General features: G+C 43.8%; 1 protein-coding gene across 1 annotated transcript in view; it reads left to right on the plus strand.

The window, feature by feature from the left end:
• mbd6 (methyl-CpG binding domain protein 6) overlaps positions 1-21979 on the plus strand; it is a 38743-nt gene extending 16764 nt beyond the window's left edge. Inside the window, exons 5-13 of the mRNA XM_034173145.1 lie at positions 2479-2650; positions 4741-7176; positions 8724-9730; positions 13361-13469; positions 13696-13841; positions 15293-16069; positions 16264-16310; positions 16506-16572; positions 20652-21979. Coding sequence (XP_034029036.1) covers positions 2479-2650; positions 4741-7176; positions 8724-9730; positions 13361-13469; positions 13696-13841; positions 15293-16069; positions 16264-16310; positions 16506-16572; positions 20652-20723 — 4833 coding nt within the window. The 3' untranslated portion in view covers positions 20724-21979. The remainder of the gene's footprint in view (positions 1-2478; positions 2651-4740; positions 7177-8723; positions 9731-13360; positions 13470-13695; positions 13842-15292; positions 16070-16263; positions 16311-16505; positions 16573-20651) is intronic.
• The last annotated feature ends 1092 nt before the right edge of the window (positions 21980-23071 follow it).

The raw sequence follows: 23071 nt of genomic DNA on the forward strand, positions 1-23071 counted from the left end.
GTTATCACAAAAGCAGCTTAGTTCTTCTTTCACATCTGAACGGATAGCTAAAATCTCTTTGTGGATAGCTCCGATGCTAACTTGCAGCCCCTCCATAGCTATTTGTTGGTCAAATGCCTCCTCTTCGGTCTTTTCTTTCGAGTCCCTTTCACCAGTTTCCTGTATCTGGCTCGGTTTACCGTTACTTTTTGTTGTTTTTCCCTTTTTCCTCATAAGTATATGGATTCCAGAAGGTTAATACAGCTCTAGCGTAGGGAAGTTAGCCTTTTATTGTGGGCAGTCTAAGGCACACCTGTGCACTAATCATGGTGTCTAATCAGCATCTTGGTATGGCACACCTGTGAGGTGGGATGGATTATCTCAGCAAAGGAGAAGTGCTCACTATCACAGATTTAGACTGGTTTGTGAACAATATTTGAGGGAAATGGTGATATTGTGTATGTGGAAAAAGTTTTAGATCTTTGAGTTCATCTCATACAAAATGGGAGCAAAACCAAAAGTGTTGCGTTTATATTTTTGTTGAGTGTACATGCTTCCCTTAGGCAGTATTATTAGACAGCATTGCTTAAATTTTCATTGTTACGCAGATGATACCCAGCTTTATCTATCCATAAAGCCAGAGGACACACACCAATTAGCTAAACTGCAGGATTGTCTTACAGACATAAAGACATGGATGACCTCTAATTTCCTGCTTTTAAACTCAGATAAAACTGAAGTTATTGTACTTGGCCCCACAAATCTTAGAAACATGGTGTCTAACCAGATCCTTACTCTGGAAGGCATTACCCTGACCTCTAGTAATACTGTGAGAAATCTTGGAGTCATTTTTGATCAGGATATGTCATTCAATGCGCATATTAAACAAATATGTAGGACTGCTTTTTTGCATTTGCGCAATATCTCTAAAATTAGAAAGGTCTTGTCTCAGAGTGATACTGAAAAACTAATTCATGCATTTATTTCCTCTAGGCTGGACTATTGTAATTCATTATTATCAGGTTGTCCTAAAAGTTCCCTGAAAAGCCTTCATTTAATTCAAAATGCTGCAGCTAGAGTACTGACAGGGACTAGAAGGAGAGAGCATATCTCACCCATATTGGCCTCTCTTCATTGGCTTCCTGTTAATTCTAGAATAGAATTTAAAATTCTTCTTATTACTTATAAGGTTTTGAATAATCAGGTCCCATCTTATCTTAGGGACCTCATAGTACCATATCACCCCAATAGAGCGCTTCGCTTTCAGACTGCAGGCTTACTTGTAGTTCCTAGGGTTTGTAAGAGTAGAATGGGAGGCAGAGCCTTCAGCTTTCAGGCTCCTCTCCTGTGGAACCAGCTCCCAATTCGGATCAGGGAGACAGACACCCTCTCTACTTTTAAGATTAGGCTTAAAACTTTCCTTTTTGCTAAAGCTTATAGTTAGGGCTGGATCAGGTGACCCTGAACCATCCCTTAGTTATGCTGCTATAGACGTAGACTGCTGGGGGGTTCCCATGATGCACTGAGTGTTTCTTTCTCTTTTTGCTCTGTATGCACCACTCTGCATTTAATCATTAGTGATTGATCTCTGCTCTCTTCCACAGCATGTCTTTTTCCTGGTTCTCTCCCTCAGCCCCAACCAGTCCCAGCAGAAGACTGCCCCTCCCTGAGCCTGGTTCTGCTGGAGGTTTCTTCCTGTTAAAAGGGAGTTTTTCCTTCCCACTGTCACCAAGTGCTTGCTCACAGGGGGTCGTTTTGACCGTTGGGGTTTTTCTGTAATTATTGTATGGCCTTGCCTTACAATATAAAGCGCCTTGGGGCAGCTGTTTGTTGTGATTTGGTGCTATATAAATAAAATTGATTTGATTTATGCGCTGTTTTTACTTTGTTGTAGTATGTGTGTTTTATTTTTATGAATCTGTGTATTTAATGTAAAGCACTTTATAAATACATGTTGATTGATTAGTATCTGTATTTGTGTGTCCGTGCACTATGACTTGTCATTGCCAGTCTGCGCCTCACTTTCTAATATGAGAATGATTGGGGCACGTTTGATTAAGATATAATGTAAAAAAATACATTAAATGGGGTTAAATTTAAATGGCTACAAAAGCTGTAATCTGGATCAGATCCGGATCAAACTTTGTCAGTTGATGAAGGGTACTATCCTACATAATGCTCTCAAATATGAAAGGAATTTCATCTTTTTTGACAGTAATTAATTTTTGAAAATTTGTTCATTGTTAAAGGTAAGGATTTTTCGTGACTTGCCCTTTGACCTATGACCCTGAAAATTTAATAATTTCTTGCCTATCAGGATGTGAATCCTCAGTTAAAAAAAAAAAAAAAATCATAATATATGAGCAATTGTGAGCTCCAGGCTGTTCACAAACAAACAGACAGGAGTGAAAACATAAACATCAAAGTAATTGTAAATGTCACATAAAGTGCAGCCTTGTTGTTTTGGATAAAACTGTTTGTTTATCTTTACTGCTGTAGGTTTTCAATTTTGCCGTGGGAGTGAAGGTGGAGCAGCACAACCATCCTCTCGGGAAAATGGGGCAGGACATGACCAAACTGTGCAACCACCGCAGGAAAGTGGTAGCTATGGCGGCGCTCTGTCGGAGCATGCAGGCATCTCAGCTGCCCTTTGCCAACCTTCATCGCCCAGGTAAATGTTGCAGAACTGATCACTCTATATGAGAGATAACAATAAGATAATCTGAGTTGCCAGAAGAATGGACGCCGGGACGTGTGTGTGTGTGTGTGTGAGTGAGATTACCGCTGTGTGGTGTTGTTTTTCGTGTGGCTGCTCTGGATGCTGCATGGATCTGCATTTTGATTTGTTGCAAGTTTTATGCCAGCTGCTCTTCCTGATGCAAATCCAGAAGCATGTGTTGATTTGGGGCTGAGCAAATTAAGACAAACTGTCAGGAAATCCATTGCATTTGTAGTTTTTTATTTTGAGGAATTACATGTACATTTGTCAGTGGTGGGTGCAGCTAACCAAAACATTAGCTTTGATAACTGTTAATCCACTAAGTGAAAAGTTAACTTTTATAAAGCTAAACCGATAAATCCCTAAAAAAAAATTAGCAGAAGTTACAGATAAAAGGTAAACCGATAACTTTCAGGATTGACTTCAGTACACGGCAGGTACTAACACAACAACAAGTTAGTGCCTCTGTCTCAGATCGGCTTTCTCTCAGCAAAAGAGACCTGGTGACCAGAGAGAAAGGAGAGGAAGAGGAAAAAAAAAGGCAATTTGAAAAACTAAAATTCTGTTTAACTCCTCATGCCACACATTTGCTAAAAGTGAAGGACTTAACAAACAGAATTTTCAGTTTTCAAATTGCCAATTTTAACAAATGAAAGAAAAAAAAATCCATTTTACAAATACAGATTTATTTGTAAAACCCACCACACATTTCAGTAACTGTGTATTATACTGACCAGCCAACCCCTGACATCAGGAAACTAATGTACCCAGCTGATATTTTCACTTTGTAAAATGACAGATGTGATGTTAATTTCGATAACTTGTCCGGAATTAGTTTGTTTAAAATTATAACCATAGGTCAAAAGTGTCTGCCTGTGCAAGACTGCAGTGAAATGACCGGCAGATCTGTATAGTGTGAAGAGAAATTATCTTCTTTTTTTTTTTTGCTCCTTCCCTCTTCCATTCTCTCTGGTAGTTAGCTCTCCTCTGCCTGCAGAGGATAGTAGGGGTGTTGGAAAAAATCTATTCACGTCTGAATCGCGATTCTTATTTATTATGATTCTGAATCGATCCAAAATGTCCAAGAATCGATTTTTAAAAAGCATTTTATTAAACATTTCCTTGCTTACTCGCTGCGTGTACTGTTTGTCAGGCAACGGCTTCCGTACTACAGCGTCTCCGCCAGGGGCGGGGGGGGTCCGGCGTGCTTCAAACATTCGTGAGCTGTAGCTTAGCATGGCGGATGAAGAGCTAATTCAGCCAGCACCGTCTTTGCTAAAGGCAAATGTTTGGGCGCATTTTGGATTTTATTATTTGCTGCGTAAGAAGGAGCTTGACATGACTTATGCAGTGTCCAAAATCTGCAAAATGAAAATTAAGTAGTTCGGAAACACTTCAGATCCGCAAGCCCACATGCTACGTCATCACCCGGAGCTAAAAGGAGCGGAGCAGCGGTCTCTGCCAACTACTGACCAGCGCTTCGCTAAACTGCCAGTCAACTCCGAACGAGCAAAGCAGATAAGTAAGTTTACATCTTTAGAATCACTTGATTAACCTTGTAAAGCTGCATTTTCTTAAACATAAACATTTTTTAAGTAATATAACTATTTCTCAGAGCTCTTTGAATCGAAAATCGATTCTGAATCGAATCGTCACCCCAAGAATCGGAATTGAATTGAATCGTGAGTTGTTGTACGATTCACATCCCTAGAGGATACAGCTCTACCATTCATGGCTGGCTGTCTGGTACAAAACATGTAACAGACAGGCACTAAAATCTTTGATTTCAGACTTTACAAATGTTTTTAACTGTTAAACTTTATTCACTATGCCCACAAAAATATGTTAGCGGTCTAAAAGTTATCAGAACTAAATTTATCAGAAGCTAATTGGTCCGCTGATGGTTTTCAAAGTTATCTGGAAAGTTAATCCGCTAATGAAAACGTTAGCTTTGATAATTAGCGGATTAGCGGAACTGTGCCCACCGCTGACGTTTGTGAAATATAATATGAGAGGCTGTTTTTGTTTTTGTGCACCTTCAGAAGCCAGCAGTCGGTTAGTGGACAGCCACAATCCAAAGAGGACAGCTGTGGAGCGGGAAGAAGGGGACCGTAGAAATTACCACCCAAAACTCCATCCACTCCCAGCTCGAACCCATAACAACCTCCATCCAGTCTGTAGCGCCAGTCCCAAGGCCTCCCAACAGTTCATTTACCCAACTAACGGTTCCTCCCCTGTGCTTCACGTAGGCACAAACTCTCATCACCCCCTCGATGCTTTTAGAAGACTTCACCTTCCTGTTCTCTCCACCTCCTCCATCACCTCCTGCAGCTCCTCGTTTCCACTGTACACCACCGCCCAAAGGTCACCCTGCACCCCAACACCTCAAAATGTCACTCAAGGTCAACGGTCAACATCCAGAACCCCAGAGATTCCTGGTTCTCCTCTACTGTTAGCCCACACAACACCTCCCCCCTCTTCCTCTATGACCTTGGGTGGTGGAGGGAGAGGGCCCCAGGCTCCGGCTCACCATCCTCACGGAGTCATTGTAGGAGGCTCCCCCCTCTCTCAGTCTCCCTCCCTCTCTCCTTCTCTACATAACATGAACTGTGCGTCTCCCCGTCAGCGATCCCGTCACCCTTCGGCCTCTCCTTCCCCTCTCTCTGAGCACGGAGGAAGCTCCACAGCAGGACTGATGGGAAGTAACTTGCCTCAGAAAAGGAAATCCTCCTCTTCCTCCCCACACTCCTCTCACTCTGGTGGTTCCCCAAATCCCAGCCACCATTTTTCAAAGTACAAACTGGAAGACATCTTGGAGCAGTTTAAGAACTCAGGCATCAGCAGCACTAATAACCATCATCTCCTAATCCCTACTAACCCCTCCTCACTGACTAACCAAAGCAGCAGCAGCACTCACAGCCTCCCCCGAGCGCTTGACAAAATTGGGAACATAAAGTCTTCAAAGGTTCCTGTGAGTCTAACACCCAAACCAGGAACACAGGGATTTGGTTCAAACACTGCCGGGCCCTCAGGTTTACCTCTGGGGCCGACGCTAAACCACAGCCATCAGGGCAGGTTACCACACCTGGCTTCTTACCCTGCAAGTAGCCTCCTGTCTGCAGCTGCCAAGGCTCAGCTGGCTAACCAGATAACACAGGGTCAAAGTTCAAATGTGCCGGGGAACCCGGTGAGCTTGGCCTCGTCTTTGGAGGTTTTAAAAGAGACACATCAGCAACCGTCTCTGAAGGTAACAAACAGCACTTTACATGATACCCACCCTTCCTTCTCCCTCTCTTCTTCTCCTCGGCCTTCCCATCTCTCCCTGGCAGCAAACTCCTCTGTCCTGCTGCCCTCGTCCCAGTCTCTGGCTCAGTCCCTGGCCTCCTTGCACCACCTCCCTTCCACAGCAGAGCGCCATGCACCGCACAGAAAGAAGCAGCGCCGGTCTCCCACAGTCCTTAGCACGCTCAGTGACACTCAGGAGCTGGCCAACGGGCACAGGAAGACCCTGCCAGGAGACACTGTTCCTCTTACCGCCATCAACCTTTCCTCTTCATCCTCCCTTCTACCTTCTGCCCTGCATTCCTCTACCTCAGCTGCTCAGAACCAGACTGCTGCCATGTTAGAAAACCATCATCCCCTCCTCACTGGCCAGATGTCCAGGCTTCCTCCTCTCCGACAGACACCACAATCTGCCAGGGCTCTGAGACAGAGTGAGGCTCTGGACTTCACAACAGATGTAACGTCTCCCACAGGGCCTCCCCTCATCTTAGACGCTCCAAACCAGCCTTTGTCCGCGCTGCTGCACCTCCTCAGTGTGCAGAACGCACAGGCTGCAGCCACGGCATCGAGCTCTGCTGCAGGTCATCTGGGATCAGGGCCGAGCAGTGGAGGCGGAGACACTAATAAACAGAACTCCAGACTCTCGTCCTCATCTCCTGTCCTTTATTCCAACACCAAGCATCCCCAGACTCACTCACTGTGCCAAACCAGTAACACTAATCCTGTACAGTCGGTAATACAGGCATTCTCTCCTCCACCCCCCCAGTGTAGGTCTCAGTATACTAAATCAAGCCCTCTGAAGAGACGTTCTCCTTCAGTTCCGCCCACTTCCACTTTAGCTTTACAGGACAGCAGCCAGTCTCGGCCTGTTTCACCAACTCCCTCAGACCAGCACCCGCCTGCAGAGAGTCACATTCCCACATTAGACTGTGTTTCCCAGGCTCCTCTGCAGGAAGCATCGTCGCACATCACCGTGGGAACAGAGGCTGGCACTAATAACGTGTCGGAATCAGCAGACCTGAGTCATTCTCAAGGCAGTGTTGCCATGGCAATTTCCACCTCCCCGAAGCCTCTTGATCTGAGCAATCACGTCCTGGCCCTGCTGGCAGCATCTTCCACTGTGCCCCAAGAGGATGGCAGCTCCTCGGACCGTACCACTGATGTCATCTTGTCTTCCAATGGAAACCACTCTGCAGGTGAGCTGACATTACACTTTTGATGAATCTGTTTTTAACTTTTGTCTGTTGAAGCACAACTTCAGAATGCCGTTTAACAAACAGCAGAAGTACAAAGGTGACAAAAAAAATGAAGCCGGACTCCAGTTGTTGCTTGTGCTGTAATATTACTGTTGTAAATGTTTTACTTATTTATTGTTTTTAATGATAATTGGTTCTCAGATGGGTTTGGTTGGTAATCAGCGATGGTGCTCATAGTTTTTCCAGTCAGCTGTCAGATTTGAATCTTTATTTTTTTGTACTCTGATGGCTAATTTAATAAATCTGTGTAAATACAAAAAAGCCCTGCTGTAGCTGCAGATGAAGAGGACTTGACCCTCAAAGTGGATGATTAACATATCCGTAACAGTTTGTGTTATGTGGGGAGGTGATGGTCTAGTGGTTAAGTGTTGGGCTTGAGACCAGAGGATCCATAGTTCAATCAAACCTGACCAGAAAATCACTAAGGGCCCTTGGGCAAGGTCCTTAATCCCCTAGTTGCTCCCTGAAGTCCAACTTGGCTCTTCCTTTGAGGTCCTTGAACATACACTCACTTTATTAGGTACACCTGTTCAATTGCTTAAGACAAATGACTAATCAGCCAATTACATAGCAGCAACTCGATGTATTTAGGCATCTAGACGTGGTGAAGATAACTTGCTAAAGTTCAAACCGAGCATCAAAATGAGGAAGAAAGAGGATTTAAGTAACTTTAAATGTGGCATAGTTGTTGGTGCCAGACGGGCTGATCTGAGTATTTAAACCGCTGATCTACTGGGATTTTTCACCCACAACCACCTCTAGGGTTTACAGAGAATGGTCTGAAAAAGAGAAGATATCCAGTGAGCAGCAGTTGTGTGGATGAAAATGCCTTGCTGAGGTCAGAGGTCAGAGGAGAATGGACAGACTGGTTGAATGGTAAATGGACTGCATTTATGTAGCGCTTTTCCATCTGCATCAGACACTCAGAGTGCTTTACAATAATGCCTCACATTCACCCTGATGTCAGGGTGCTGCCATACAAGGTACTCACTACACACCAGGAGCAACTAGTGGATTAAGGACTTTGCCCAAGGGCCCTTATTGATTTTCTGGTCAGGCCGGGATTTGAACCTAGGATCCTCTGGTCTCAAGCCCAAAGCTTGATCAGGATGGCCTTCCTGATGCAACTCCACGTTACATGGAAAAATGTGGCAGAGGTTATTGTTCAAAACTGGTCCAGTGTCCTCCTGATTGCTGCTGTTGGTCCCGTCATGTGATTCGTAGCTCTGTGGCTTCTCTCTGATGATTTTCTGTTTGCTTTAACAGCTGTGTTGACGTGTAGATTCTGTAACTGCTTCAGTATAAACTCTCTCTCATCTCTGTTTCTCTGTGTTTATTCCCACTGATCACATCCACAACTGCACCCTCAGCTTGTACGACTCCTTCATATGTCTCTCACTAAAATGCTTTTCTACAAATTTAGTGTCTTGATTGTTTTATTAAACTGTAAAGGGTGGATCATCATATTCACGTATCTCCTCCCACAGGACCAAGAGAGCCTGACTGTGTGGACCTTAAAGTCTCCACAGTGACCAGCTCTCCAGTATCCAACAGCCCTGGATCAAACAGCTCTTCTTGCTTCGGGGATCATCCCAGTCCCCACACCTCTTCAGCTGTGGGGGACTCATCTGCTCCACTGACTCTGGCAGAAGATTTCCCCTTCATGACCCAAGAGCAGCTGCTTCTGCTGCTGTCATCCACAGGAGGATTACCATCTCTCCTGGACCCGACCGTTCTGGCTTCACTGCCCCTCGGGGGACTGTGGCTAGGGGGACACAATGCGCTGATGCCTCCTGCCACGTCCACAACACAAGCTTCACTGAATCCTGCCGAACAGCAGCAGTCTGACCAGCAGCAACCGTTACTGGTCCAGCAGCAAAACCAGGACACACAGCAGAAGCAGCAGCAGTTAAATAACAACACTCTGTTTCCATCACTGCCCTTCTTGAATGCCCAGGGGGAGTTACCTCTGAACCTTTTGGGCCTGCTGAACCCGCTGCCACCCCCTACAACCTCAAACCCTACCCAAGGACAGGAAGGTGATCTAGGGCTTCCAGAAAAACCTGGCCTTCAGGCTTTATTGATGGCCTCTTTGCTCCTTGGACAACAGCAGACGCCTTTGTTACCTCTGTCTGGCCTAGGTCAGTTAAGCCAGGTCAGTCTGGAAATTCCACTTCAGCAGTCACAGCAGATGCCCACCACGTTAGAGGGCCTCAGCCTGGATAAGACTTCTGGCTTCCTCGACCCATCAACCCTGCATGGCACAGGACTCATGGAGGTCCCACAGAGCCTCCTCTCTATTCCTCCAACAAGTGAGGGCTCGATACAAGCCCTGCAGTCAATGCTCCTCTCTGCCTCTCTTCCTCCTCCCCCCGCCGCCTTCCTGCCCCTCAGTCCTGCTCTCCTCACTGCTGCCCTGGGCTCTGCTGAGCTCCACCCACCTGCTCATACCCAGCTAGTCCCCGCACAACAAACCCAACATACCCAACCTCAGGTAGGCTTCCCCATCTCCTGCTGCTGGTTCCACTGAGCTTCTTTTGGTTCCTGAGAACATGGCAGAAACATGTTTAATGTTGCCACTGTTTTTTCATTACTTAGATTGTTTTCCTAATTAAAATGTTTTTTTTTTTATCTCAGTGCCTTTGACAAATCACACTCAGGTCTTTATGCTGTTTTTATATTTGTGATGTTCTACTCCCCCCCCCCCCCCCCCCCCCCCCGCATTTTTATGAGTTGAAGTAAATTATGTAAGATTTCTTCTGTGCACACAGAACCACATAGGAAGAAAAATAACAACTTTCATTATTCTAATACAAAAACTAGTTAAAACTTTTTAACTTTTAATATAAAATAAATATAAGCTCATTGATTTAACTGCATAGCAAAGCCTATTAAAGGACATGTCACACTGAAATCAGAACAGTTTAGATTTAGTCTGTTAGTGACCATCCAATGATCCACCTGGATTACTTTGTGCACTTCCATGACCGGCTGTAGTTACTAGAAGCGTCTCAGCGTGCGCTTCAATGGAATGTACAGTAGTGTTCAGAATAGTAGTAGTGCTATGTGACTAAAAAGATTAATCCAGGCTTTGAGTATATTTCTTATTGTTACATGGGAAACAAGGTTTCAGTAGATTCTCACAAATCCAACAAGACCAAGCATTCATGATATGCACACTCTTAAGGCTATGAAATTGGGCTATTAGTAAAAAAAAAGTAGAAAAGGGGGTGTTCACAATAATGGTAGCATCTGCTGTTGACGCTACAAACTCAAAACTATTATGTTCAAACTGCTTTTTTAGCAATCCTGTGAATCACTAAACTAGTATATAGTTGTATAACCACAGTTTTTCATGATTTCTTCACATCTGAGAGAGATTAATTTTGTTGGTTTGGAACCAAGATTTTGTTCGGTTACTAGTGTGCTTGGGGCCATTGTCTTGTTGAAACACCCATTTCAAGGGCATGTCCTCTTCAGCATAAGGCAACATGACCTCATCAAGTATTTTGACATATCCAAACTGATCCATGATACCTGGTATGCGATATATATAGGCCCAACACCATAGTAGCAGAAACATGCCCATACCATGATGCTTGCACCACCATGCTTCACTGACTTCACTGTGAATTGTGGCTTGAATTCAGAGTTTGGGGGTCGTCTCACAAACTGTCTGCGGCCCTTGGACCCAAAAAGAACAATTTTACTCTCATCAGTCCACAAAATATTCCTCCATTTCTCTTTAGGCCAGTTGATGTGTTCTTTGGCAAATTGTAACCTCTTCTGCACATGTCTTTTATTTAACAGAGGGACTTTGCGGGGGATTCTTGCAAATAAATTAGCTTCACACAGGCATCTTCTAACTGTCACAGCATTTACAGGTAACTCCAGACTGTCTTTGATCATCCTGGAGCTGATCAGTGGGTGAGCCTTTGCCATTCTGGTTATTCTTCTATCCATTTTGATGGTTTTCTTTCACGCGTCTTTTTTTTTTTTTTTGGCCATTTTAGAGCATTGGAGATCATTGTAGATGAACAGTCTATAATTTTTTGCACCTGCGTATACGTTTTCCCCTCTCCAATCAACTTTTTAATGAAACTACGCTGTTCTTCTGAACAATGTCTTGAATGTCCCATTTTGCTCAGGCTTTCAAAGAGAAAAGCATGTTCAACAGGTGCTGGCTTCATCCTTAAATAGGGGACACCTGATTCACACCTGTTTGTGCCACAAAATTGACAAACTCACTGACTGAATGCCACACTACTGTTATTGTGAACACCCCCTTTTCTACTTTTTTTTTTTTTTTTTACTAATAGCCAAATTTCATAGCCTTAAGAGTGTGCATATCATGAATGCTTGGTCTTGTTGGATTTGTGAGAATCTACTGAATCTACTGGTACTTTGTTTCCCATGTAACAATAAGAAATATACTCAAAACCTGGATTAATCTTTTTAGTCACATAGCACTACTATTATTCTGAACACTACTGTATTGGTTAACGTAAAGAACTGAGGCACAGATTAATTCCAAAGTTTACATAAGTGATGTTGTGTTCTGATAGCTCGTTTTTAAGTGATAACTTCATTTTGATGCAGTCACGGTAAAAGCAGCAGCTGTGAGAAGGTTTTGTGCACCTGCACAGCCACAAGTCATAAACGCAGCCTGTTAAAAACACTAATAAGTGTTGTATATAAACTGTGAAAAATCTAATAAATATATATATATCTGTGTCATCACGGAGACATTCCACGTCCATTAACCAGCAATAAACAGCTGACGTGTGGGTTAAAACAGCGTAACAGCCGTTTTAACCTGCATGTCAGCTGTTATTTTTTAAGGGATTATTCAACATAAATTCTCTTTTTAAATGTTCCTTATAGAGACTGACAGTTTTATGACATTTGAGAGAGTCTACAAGCTTAATACTGATTTATACATTGTTCAAATTCAGCCAGAAGTCTGTCTAAATTGTGGGTCAAAACAGCTGCTGTGCGAGTGCGCGCACACACACACAAAATTAAAAAAGTACTTTGATGGAATGCTCTCTGCTCTCCTCCACAGCATGTCTTTTTCCTGGTTCTCTCCCTCAGCCCCAACCAGTCCCAGCAGAAGACTGCCCCTCCCTGAGCCTGGTTCTGCTGGAGGTTTCTTCCTGTTAAAAGGGAGTTTTTCCTTCCCACTGTCGCCAAGTGCTTGCTCACAGGGGGTCGTTTTGACCGTTGGGGTTTTTCCGTAATTATTGTATGGCTTTGCCTTACAATGTAGAGCGCCTTGGGGCAACTGTTTGATTACAGTTCTGATTTTCTAATCGGCTGAGAAATGCACATAATGCCAGAAGTCTGCTACAAAATTAAATCTCACAACCGGCCAATAGTTTCCTCGTTGCTCTGACTTTACTCTGTAGCAGACGGCGTGTACGTCACGTGGCTGAGTAGTTTGTTGACGTCAGTGCTGTGAACAGAGTGGTCCGGTGTGGGGACAGATCGTAGTATGGGCAGCCATTAGCTACAAGGAGCCCAGGGACATTTTACTGATGGTCATTCCAGTGCAGAGGTACTGTGCCTAGATCCTGGGGCTGACTGTGATGCTGTTCACCTGCTACTATCGCCTTGTCTTACAGCGTGATGATGAACAGCCCCGTGCTGGACACAGGTCCTGGAAGCTGCAGACTGCCGTTCTTTCCTGGCATGCGTACTTGCCAGACACGTCACCTGACATGCTTTGTTGTTGACATGTGGTAACGTGTTCCAATTTCTAGCAACTTCTCACATCTTTTAAACAGGACTGGACCAACAGTCCACAAGACCACCATCAATAATCTGATCAACTCTACGTATAGAAAGGAGACGTTGCACTGTGAGAGGCAAATGTTGGTTAAACATCATGTAGCGCTGTGCCTAACACAGCCCCACCACCACCACCCCAATACAAAAACAAAACTAAGTTCACATTTTAGTGACCTTTTTTCACTGTGACCAGTCTGAGAGACTCTTGTGCAGTAATTGTGCCACAAAGTTTACGTGTCAAAACATTTTGATTTGTGTGATTGTGTTACTTGCATTTGCCTTGTTTGTGCCTTTTTGATTGGTTCACTATTCTGCTGTAATTACTACTCTACAGGTACCTACTGACACGGGTGTGGACACCCTGATTCCCCTCCCTCTCCAAGGCAAAGACAACCCCATCCTCCAGCAGTTATTGCCCTCGCTGCTGAACCCTGCTGTTTTAGGTGAGTTTGTGTTCACAGTCTCTCACCTTTGGTTTTAAACAGAATATAGAATGTGTCCTACATCAGGTTTACCTCAAAGAATTAATGTTTGTATGACACTGGTTGAGGTTCCATGTAAATAAGTGGCATGAGATGGATTATTACAGCACTTTATTTGAAATGTTAAGCTGTCACTGCTGTTGTGTTGTGATAAATGTAGAGCATCTCTTGAAATGTGTCTTTGTAGGAGATCTTTCAAGCATCTCAGGTCTCCATAACATGGTGGGGTTAGGACCTGGTTCCATCCTTGTACCCTCAGTTCAGACCTCTGCTTTGGGTGTGCCTCTTGTTCAAGGTCCAGATGGAGCTCTCAACTTACTGAACAATATACAGGTTGGTGCACGCACAGATTTATTTCTTTTCCTCTTTTCCTTTTTTTTGTCCCCCTTTTACATGTGTGAGTAATCAGACAACACCCGGGTTCACTCAGTAAAAGATTATCACTCCTTTGCTTTAGAAAAGAAGGATGAAGGGGCTTTATTGTTGTGAATACATCCAACGAACGTTGTCCTCTGCATTTATCCCATCCTAAGAATGCAGTGAGTGAATAGATGAATGAATGAAAATGTCTCCTCCAGTTTAGCAGTAACTCAAAAAACAATGTCTAACATCTTTCAACTTGCCAACTTAAAATGGTAAATAATGAGGACAAACCCTTAGCATCTCGTGAACTTTGATCCATCAGCTTAATTGAAAAACCATTTTATCCCTTATACGTATTGTCTGCCACTTGCTGGAGGGTTAGAGGATGATGGATTAGGATCAGGTGTGGTTGTCAGTGAGAGAAACCTTTTTTTGTAGAGAAATACAACATTATTTAACACTGATTATGCGCTCAAATAATGATACGGCCACACAAGCCTGTATAAAGGTTTTTATATGAATTTAGATATAAAAACAAAGGAGGGGAGTGTTCGAGTGAACTGGGTAAGTGAGAGACAGACCCCCTCTGCACAGAACTGCACTAAATTAGAGAAACAAAGAACTGTACAGCGGTTACATTCTCAAACTCAGCACGTCGCACCTCCACCCAAACAGCAGAAAGTTGTGTGAATTTATCTGTGACTCAAATAACACACTCACAAACCCACACGGCCTGTGGACTTTGATTTATTTATTATTATCTTGACCCACCTGTAGTACTTTCATGGCCCAATAGGGGGCAACAACCAGTACTTTGTGAACTAAAGCAGTTGTGTATTATTATTATTATTATTATTATCATCACACAATGTATGTCATCACATCGCATAGCAGGAAGTTATAGTACCATAGCTAGCTAGCTGCCAACGCTAGCTGCCTGTCCTGCGGAACAGAGTATTTAACAAGTGTCATTTTATGGATGGCAGATTGACTTTGAAGAGGTTTCCTCCATGATGCATCACAGCATCCAACCTCCTGCGTGTCATCCCTCAGCACATCTAGAAACCTCCTCTTTGTCCTCCCTCTTCTCCTCCTGCCTGGTGGTTCCATCCTCAGCATCCTTCTCCCTATATACCCTAGGTCCCTCCTCTGCACATGTCCAAACCATCTCAGTCTCACCTCTCTGACTTTGTTTCCAATCTGTCCAACCTGTGCTGTCCCTCTACATTCATTCCTGATCCTGTCCATCCTTGTCACTCCCTAAGAGAATTGCAGCATTGATGATGTTTAGTAGTGACATTACTGAAGTCTCGAGAAGAATTGTTTAAGCCACAAATGAAAGCATCTGGTACCAGCCCTGTATCATTTCCTTTCCTACCATTGGTTTTGTGATCTGACTGCTTCATTTCTTCCTCTTCCAGCTTAATCTTGCACCACACTCAGAAGGAGAGAAACCAATCTCTTTGCCTGAAACACAAAGCCCCACCCCACAGGAAGACATTCCAGTCAGTCACATGGCTCCTGACGTGGGTTCCAGTCCTGGTCATGCGCCAACTCCTGTCCCAGAACCCACCTCACCCCCACAGCAAGGATCCGAGGGCAGGTCTGTGAGCAGCGGGGGGATTATTGATCCTTACACATCTTTCATGGACACGATTTATACCTCTTTTCTCCAAGTCAGTGCTAAAGAGCAGGAAGACGGGGCCCAAATGGGGCCGTCGGACCCCACCTCACCCTTCTGTGCCTTACCGCCAGTTTCCTTCCCAGTTGAGCACCACACCCCATCCACCCCCATCCCAGTTCTTCCTCAGGCAAGCGCACCAGTCTCACTCAGTCCACGTCGGGCTTGCTCCCTCCGCAACCCTGATTTATCGCGCCTCAGCCTGGAAGTTGCAGCACATTCTCCAGCCCAGGGGACACCAAAACCTACTGAAGATGACTCGACGTCACCCTTACAAAGGAAGCTGGTCGTGGTTGAGGGACATTCTCACCCAGAGCCTCCTCTACCCTCAGTATATTTGGAGGAGGCTAAAACAGATTGTGCTGGGCCAGTTAGGGCAGTGTGTCCCTATGTGGAGACGGGGGTGGATAGGCAGGGCCACCTTCCCCAGGTAGCATATGTCAGTCCTGTGAGCGATTGCAGTAGTAGGTCCAAGGAGGACATGGCTGGGATGCTGTTGCACAGCAAACAGGAAATGGTGAGTGGATGTTCTCCATTTCCTTCAAACTCATAAGCAGCATTTGTTTAAAGATGTGCAGCCCAACCTGCCTCCTAACATGTACATTCGGTCAAAAGAAATCCTGGTCTTGGTTTTGACCACTTCCAAAACATTACCACATATGTATACACACACAGTGTTTTTGTAATGGAAATTATGATTCTCCCCGCAAGGATGAAGCAGTGGGGGGAGCGAGAAGAGGACGGAAAAGAAAACGAATGTAAGTTTGGTTATTTGTGAGTTGTTTCTGAAACGTGATGTAGACGGGGCAAATCCAGAGTCTGACAGGTCACATGACCCATTTGTCACTTGCAGTCCTGTAGTTTCCCTTGTGTTTCATAATGAACGTCTGAAGCAGGTTGATTTGTTGGTTTCTTGTGACATCAGAGTTCTTATTGATGTTCTTATGTGTCAGGCTACATAATGTGCTGGAAAACTTCAGAGACCTGGATACTATGGCACTACAGGAATCCAAGGCTACGGTAAGAAGAAGACCACCTCGGCGACATGCCAACATCACCTGGTAAACTGTCAGCGTCAGGTTTTGTTAGTTACTTCAGAGGCGTCATCCATCATTCAACAACCAGCTGGGCTTGTTGGATGATGGCACAAGCATACGCTCATCTCCTGACCTCAGCACTTCGACAGCTGTACTGAGCTAATGTGCTGATTGTTCAGCTGTTTGGTGGCATCATTTTTATGCCCCTGCTCAACCAAATTGGGGGGGGTTCGTTATGTTTTGACATCCTCCCTACAGGCGTCCAACTGTAAACTTTTTATTTCTACACAATAAGAAAAGAACACCTTGTCTAATGGAATCCGTTTCTTGGGGGTGTATTGCTACAGGAAGGTTCCTCTTGAACATGAGGGTAAATATGTCACGATACCAACCGTAAAGTGGCCGTCTTTGGTGGTACAAATACACCATATACCATCGAGAAAGCACCAGTCTTTCACTGGAGAAATAGTTTCCAGACTTCACACTAAGTCAGGTCTTAGAGCATGCCGTCTTGCTATGCTTTGCAGCATCCACAACACCACAGAACCACTTTGGGTCCTGGATGGTAACCACCCAGGCACACAACCTGTCCATTCTCACATCTCTAAAATAGGCATCTACAGTTGTGTTCAAAATAATAGCAGTGTGTAGAAAAAGGGAGTAAAAATAAAAATCCTTATAATAGTTGTGTTGTGAGCACTGCACATTCTATTCCCAATCAAAACATGAAGAAAAACTTATCAAATGTATTATTTTACAGAAAGTGGACCCCCCCCCCCCCCCCCCCGAATATTAGACTGTTAAAGAAAACAAACAAAAAAAACCGTATCTGCAATTTTCAAGTGAAAAATACTTTTTCCCCACATGAAAGTTTTCTCTTTCCTGTGAATGACTGAACTGATATTTAGTTGTATGAACACTGTTTCTGAGACCTGCTTCACATCTGTGTTTCATGGAGTCGACCCTCTTCTGTCCCTGTGAACAGGTTTTCCAGTCCAGGTCCTTTGGACTACAGTCCACAGTCCCTTTGCATTTGTTGGTTTTGTCTCAGAAACAGTATTTTTGACGTCACCCCCCACAGGTTTTCTTTTGGATTAAGATCCTGGGATTGGACTGGACGCTAATCTGGTGGGTCTGGAACCAAGATGCTGCTGACTTGCTGGTGTGTTTGGGGTCGTTGTCTTATTGAAACATTTCGTCATAAGACAACATGACCTCTTCAAGTATTCTGATGTGTTCAAACTGATCCCTGATCCTGGGATGTGATCAACAGACACGATGCCACAGTGTGAGAAACATCTCTAAATCATGATGCTCCACCAGGCTTCACTGGCTTCACAGTGGACTGTGGCTTCAGTTCAGTTTTTGGGGTCGTCTAACAAACTGTCTGTGACCCCGAGGCCCAAAAAGAACAAAATGTTGCTGCATTTCTCTTCAGTCAGTGTGTTCTTTGTCAAACCTCTTCAGCACGTGGTTTTTTCCACAGTAGGGCTTTGTGGGGTCTCTTGTCCACAGTTTGTCTTCACATAGTTTGTCTTCTCACTGTTCCAGGACTCACAGGTACCTTCAGACTTTCTTTGATCCTCCTGGAGCTGATCTTTGTCTGTGTCTTTGTCATTCTGTCTGTTCTTTGATCCATTTGAATGGTGGGTTTTGGTTCCATTTTAAATCATTTCAGATCATTTTCTGCACTTTTTCATATCTTTTCTCCTCTCCAATCAACTTTTTATTCAAAGTTCTCTGTTCTTCTGATTGATGTCTGGAACGACCCATTTTACTCAGATTTTCAGAGACAAAAACACATCAACCAGCAGGAACAACATTTACTGTCTTCATCCTTAAATAAGTTCCACCTGTGAGGGAGGAATAAGAGTCACAGAAAGAACAAGCTAAAATCATGGAGGGGTCTGAAATTTTCATCTTAGGTGCACGTCCACTGTGAGAGACATAATCTAAAAAAAAAAAATCCGGAAATCACAATGTATGTTTGTTTATTTATTTATTTATTTATTTATTTTTATATAATTTATTTGTATGTATCTGCTGCAAATAAGTATTTGAACACCTGTGAAAATCAATGTTAATACTTGGTACAGTAGCCTTTGTTTGCAATTACAGAGGTCAGATGTTTCCTGTAGTTTTTCACCAGGTTTGCACACACTGCAGCAGGGATTTTGGTCCACTCCTCCATACAGATTCAGCTCCCTCCAAAGATTTTCTATTGAGTTCAGGTCTGGAGACTGGCCAGGCCACTCCAGGACCTTGAAATGCTTCTTACGGAGCCCCTCCTTAGTTGCCCTGGCTGTGTGTTTGGGGTCATTGTCATGCTGAAGACCCAGCCACGACCCATCTTCAATACTCTTACTGAGGGAAGGAGGTTGTTTGCCAAAATCTCACAATACATGACCCCATCCATCCTCCCTTCAATATGGTGCAGTCGTCCTGTCCCCTTTGCAGAAGAGCACCCCCTGAGTATGATGTTTCCACCCCCATGCTTCACGGTTGGGGTGGTTTTCTTGGGGTTGTTCTCATCCTCTAAACATGGTAAGTGGAGTTGATTCCAAAAAGCTCTTTTCTGATCTCATATGACATGACCTTCTCCCATGTCTCCCGTGCTGGCTTGAGCAGGGGAACCTTGCTACCCTGCAGGATTTTAAACCATGACAGCATCATGTGTTACTAATGTAATCTTTGTGACTGTGGTCCCAGCTCTCTTGTGGTCATTGACCAGTTCCTCCTGTGTAGTTCTGAGCTTTCTCAGAATCATCCTTGCCCCACAAAGTGAGATCTTGCATGGAATCCCAGACTGAGGGAGATTGACAGTCATCTTGTTTCTTCCACTTTGTAATAAATAATCATAACAGTTGTCTTCTACCAAGCTGCTTGCCTGTTGTCCTGTAGTCTATCCCAGCCTTTTGCAGGTTTACAGTTTTGTCCCTGGTGTCCTTAGACAGCTCTTTGGTCTTGGCTATGATGGACAGGTTGGAGTGTGATTGAGTGTGTGAACAGGTGTCTTTTATACAGGTAACAAGTTCAAACAGGTGCAATTAATACAGGTTAAGAGTGCAGAATAAGAGGGCTTCTTAAAGAAAAATTAACAGGTCTGTGAGAGCCAGAATTCTTGCTGGTTGGTAGGGGGGTCAAATGTTATTTGCAGCAGTAACATACAAATAAACTATTAAAAAAAAAATATCATACATTGTGATTTCTGGATTTTTTTTTTTTTTTTTTAAGATTATGTCTCTCACAGTGGACATGCACCTAAGATGAAAATTTCAGACTCCTCCATGATTTCTAAGTGGGAGACCTTGCAAAATCGCAGGGTGTTAAAATACTTATTTTCCTCACTGTGTGTGTGTGTGTGTGTGTGTGTGTATATGTGTGTGTGTGTATATATATATATATATATATATATATATACATACAACAGCCTAATATTTCTTTTTCTTGACTTCTTGTAAAGTAATAACAAATTCTGTAAATTGTTCTTTATGTTTTGGCTTTGAATAGAATGTGCAGTGTTTCCAGTGTATATGCAAATAACATATAAGGATTTTGCCCTTTACTCACTTTTGTACACGTGCTGTTCCATTGAACACAGCCAGGTGAGACTTGGACGTCCCCATGGTCTTCTCCAGCTACTGGGGTCCTGCTCACTCAGGCGATTGTGTACAGAGAAACAGGCCACATGGACAACATGTTGTAGCAGATGCTCCCTCACAATAGAGGTCGTCCTGTTCTGTCTGTACTAAGCACAGACTCCTGAGTACTGGCCACCAAAAATGTTCTGTCTGTGTGAGTTTGTCCAGTCTCGTCAGACTGTGTCGGACCGAGCTGCTGGGACGCTGACTAAATAATGACAGAAGTATCAGGCCATCCTTTGAATAGCAGAAGTATTCATGCTGTTTGGGAGATTTCTTTGCGCCACTTTTTGTATTTATTTGATTTTTTTTTTTTAATTATATGGGTTATCTAATAGAAAACACACACTAAATAACTAAATAATAGTCTGAAAGAGGGAAATTCCGGTATCATTTGACCATCGTATCTCTCCTCTTTCAGGCAGCACTTCTGAAGCCTGAAAGGTCCATCCGTGGCCGGAGACGACGAGGCGCCAGGTCTCAGAGGCAGTGATTGGTGGAGGAAGCTGCCAGACAAAGCTGTTCACTCATCATATGTGGACACGCCTCCTCTTTCTTGTGTCTCTCCACCATCATCACTGCTTTCCAAAGTTTAGCTCCCCTCCCCCCCCCCCCCCCCCCCCGCCCTTCTGTTCAACTGCACTAATACTACGTTGCCATGCCAACTGTAGTCACGGCAACCACTATTATATAGAAAAAAAAACACAACAGGAGCAAGAAGTAGCCTGAAAATAAATACAAAAAAAAAAAAAAAAATTGCATCTTGTTCACACAGTAAAGGTTGGTGGACTTTGTGATCAGAGATTTGTTCATTATTGGATTACATATGAACAAGAAAGTAAAAGCAGAGTACTGTTTGTTCTTCCTATGATGCTGTGAGTTCGAACCCCATTCAGCCCGTCTGCCTGAACCACGCCCGATGTAAGAAAATGAGACACTGTTGGAAGTTAGATTTTAAAAAGCCATGCTAATGTCTCCACAATGTTATGAAAGTCATAAGAAGGAAAGTGTGTGTGTGTGTGTGTGTCTTCAGCTTTGAGCTCTGTCCTCATCAGTGTCTGGTCAGATGTTCTTGGTTCAAGGTTTTCCAAATGTTTTGATGGTTTATACATCACTAATTTTTTTTAAGTCTTATTTTGTCTGAATCATTGAGACACAGCGGGAAGTGTGTGCGTGCGTGTGAGCGAGATGTTGGGACGTGCTGCGTCGGCATCAGGCCTTCGTACCTTTCACACGCTGTGCTCGTGGTTGCTGTGAAGAGTTTGGTGTCGCTGTGGTGTGATGGAGCTTATTTATTTATTGTGTTGAGAGTCAGACTTTGGCCCCTCAGTCGTTTGGTCAGACGGGTACGTACGTATGTTTAACTCCCCACGTGTCCAGAACTGATCGGCTCAATGTAAATGTCGAGAGGGATGATGTCTTTTCTGTTGCCATTGGCTCGTCTCCACACACTGCCCTGCCAAAAGACTACCGGCGTCTCGCTGTATTTAAAAACAAATAAATAAATAAAAGTGAAAAAGAATGCAGATTATGCAATTTCTACACTTGGGAGATTTGTACATATGTACAGTTAATGTGTTTTATTTTGATTTTATATTGTTAGAGAAAGAAATTGTGAATTTTTCTTGGAATTGTAATTATTTTTTCGCATTCTACCCCTTTGATTTCAAGTTATGTTTAAAAAATGTGGACTGTAGCTTTCTTTTTTATATGGGAGACTTTTTTATTTAATAAACTATTTACAGAAAATCTGTTATGTCGTTTGTCACAGAAATATGTCTGTAAACAACTTATGATTAGATTGCATCCATAAATACTTTTCTATATCTTCCTTTAACTCGTGCACAAATTCCTAAATAATAGTTGATTATGTCTCTTTAGATGTTTGTGTTTGTTTTGGTTCTCTGTTAACCATTTTGTATTCCAGGGGTGTAGATAGTGTTTTGTAGTGAGCCTTCCAGACCCCACCTCCTCCACCAAACCAACGGGCTGTGAGCACAGAGCTCAGTGCAGGAGTCCCACATTCAGCAGCAGTTTGACGGCTGTCGAAGGGACACAGACAAGCCGGTTGGTCAAAGAAGTTTGTGTGGTTCACCGGCAAGCACTTTTTTTTTTTTGACAGCTTTTAGGGAGGAGGGCAGAAAAACTTAGTGTAAGTCTCACTTGCACGGTGAACATATCAAACCTGTCTCTGCAGTGCCGTCCATGTCTCTGGGTCCTCGGTTTTGAGACCAAGAAACACTTGGGAGGAGTCCATGAAGTCACTGGACAGAGGTGTTTGGCAAATACCAATATGGTTTATAGTTGATGGACTTGGATGTTAACCAGCAACCAAAGGGGACGACTGAATGTCTTTGGCTCCAGTCTGTGGAGGATCCTCGAGTGGTGGCAGTCCCTCTGTGCTGAAGATCATCTTGATCGATTCTTGGGTGTACGCAGTCGATCGAGAGACACCTGTGCATGAGTGGGAGTGTTGTTACACTGACAAACACATGGTCCCTGCCAGATCCTGAGCCTAGTCCAAGAGCTGGGAAATCCAAGATGGTCCTCAGAGTCTGAGAACCTGCTGCAGCTTTCATCCATATAAACAGCTGCTGGGTTACAATCCATCACCTCCTCCGCTTGATCCGCCATTGAGATCTAATTGTTTCACCAGAGCCTTGTTAGTCGCCTCATGTTTAGGGTTCCTGTTGGTCCTTCATGGTTATCTTAGCGGTCACTGGGGCCACACAAGGTCCCCACCGTATTTTACCCCAACAGGTGATCCCCCACCTGGATCCGTTCCACAGGTGTCACCAGGCTTGTATAAAGTACCTCAAAGTGAGAACTTGAGTGAAAGTA

This window comes from Thalassophryne amazonica, chromosome 6 (genome assembly GCF_902500255.1).
Source record: "Thalassophryne amazonica chromosome 6, fThaAma1.1, whole genome shotgun sequence".
NCBI classification, from domain to species: Eukaryota; Metazoa; Chordata; class Actinopteri; order Batrachoidiformes; family Batrachoididae; genus Thalassophryne; species Thalassophryne amazonica.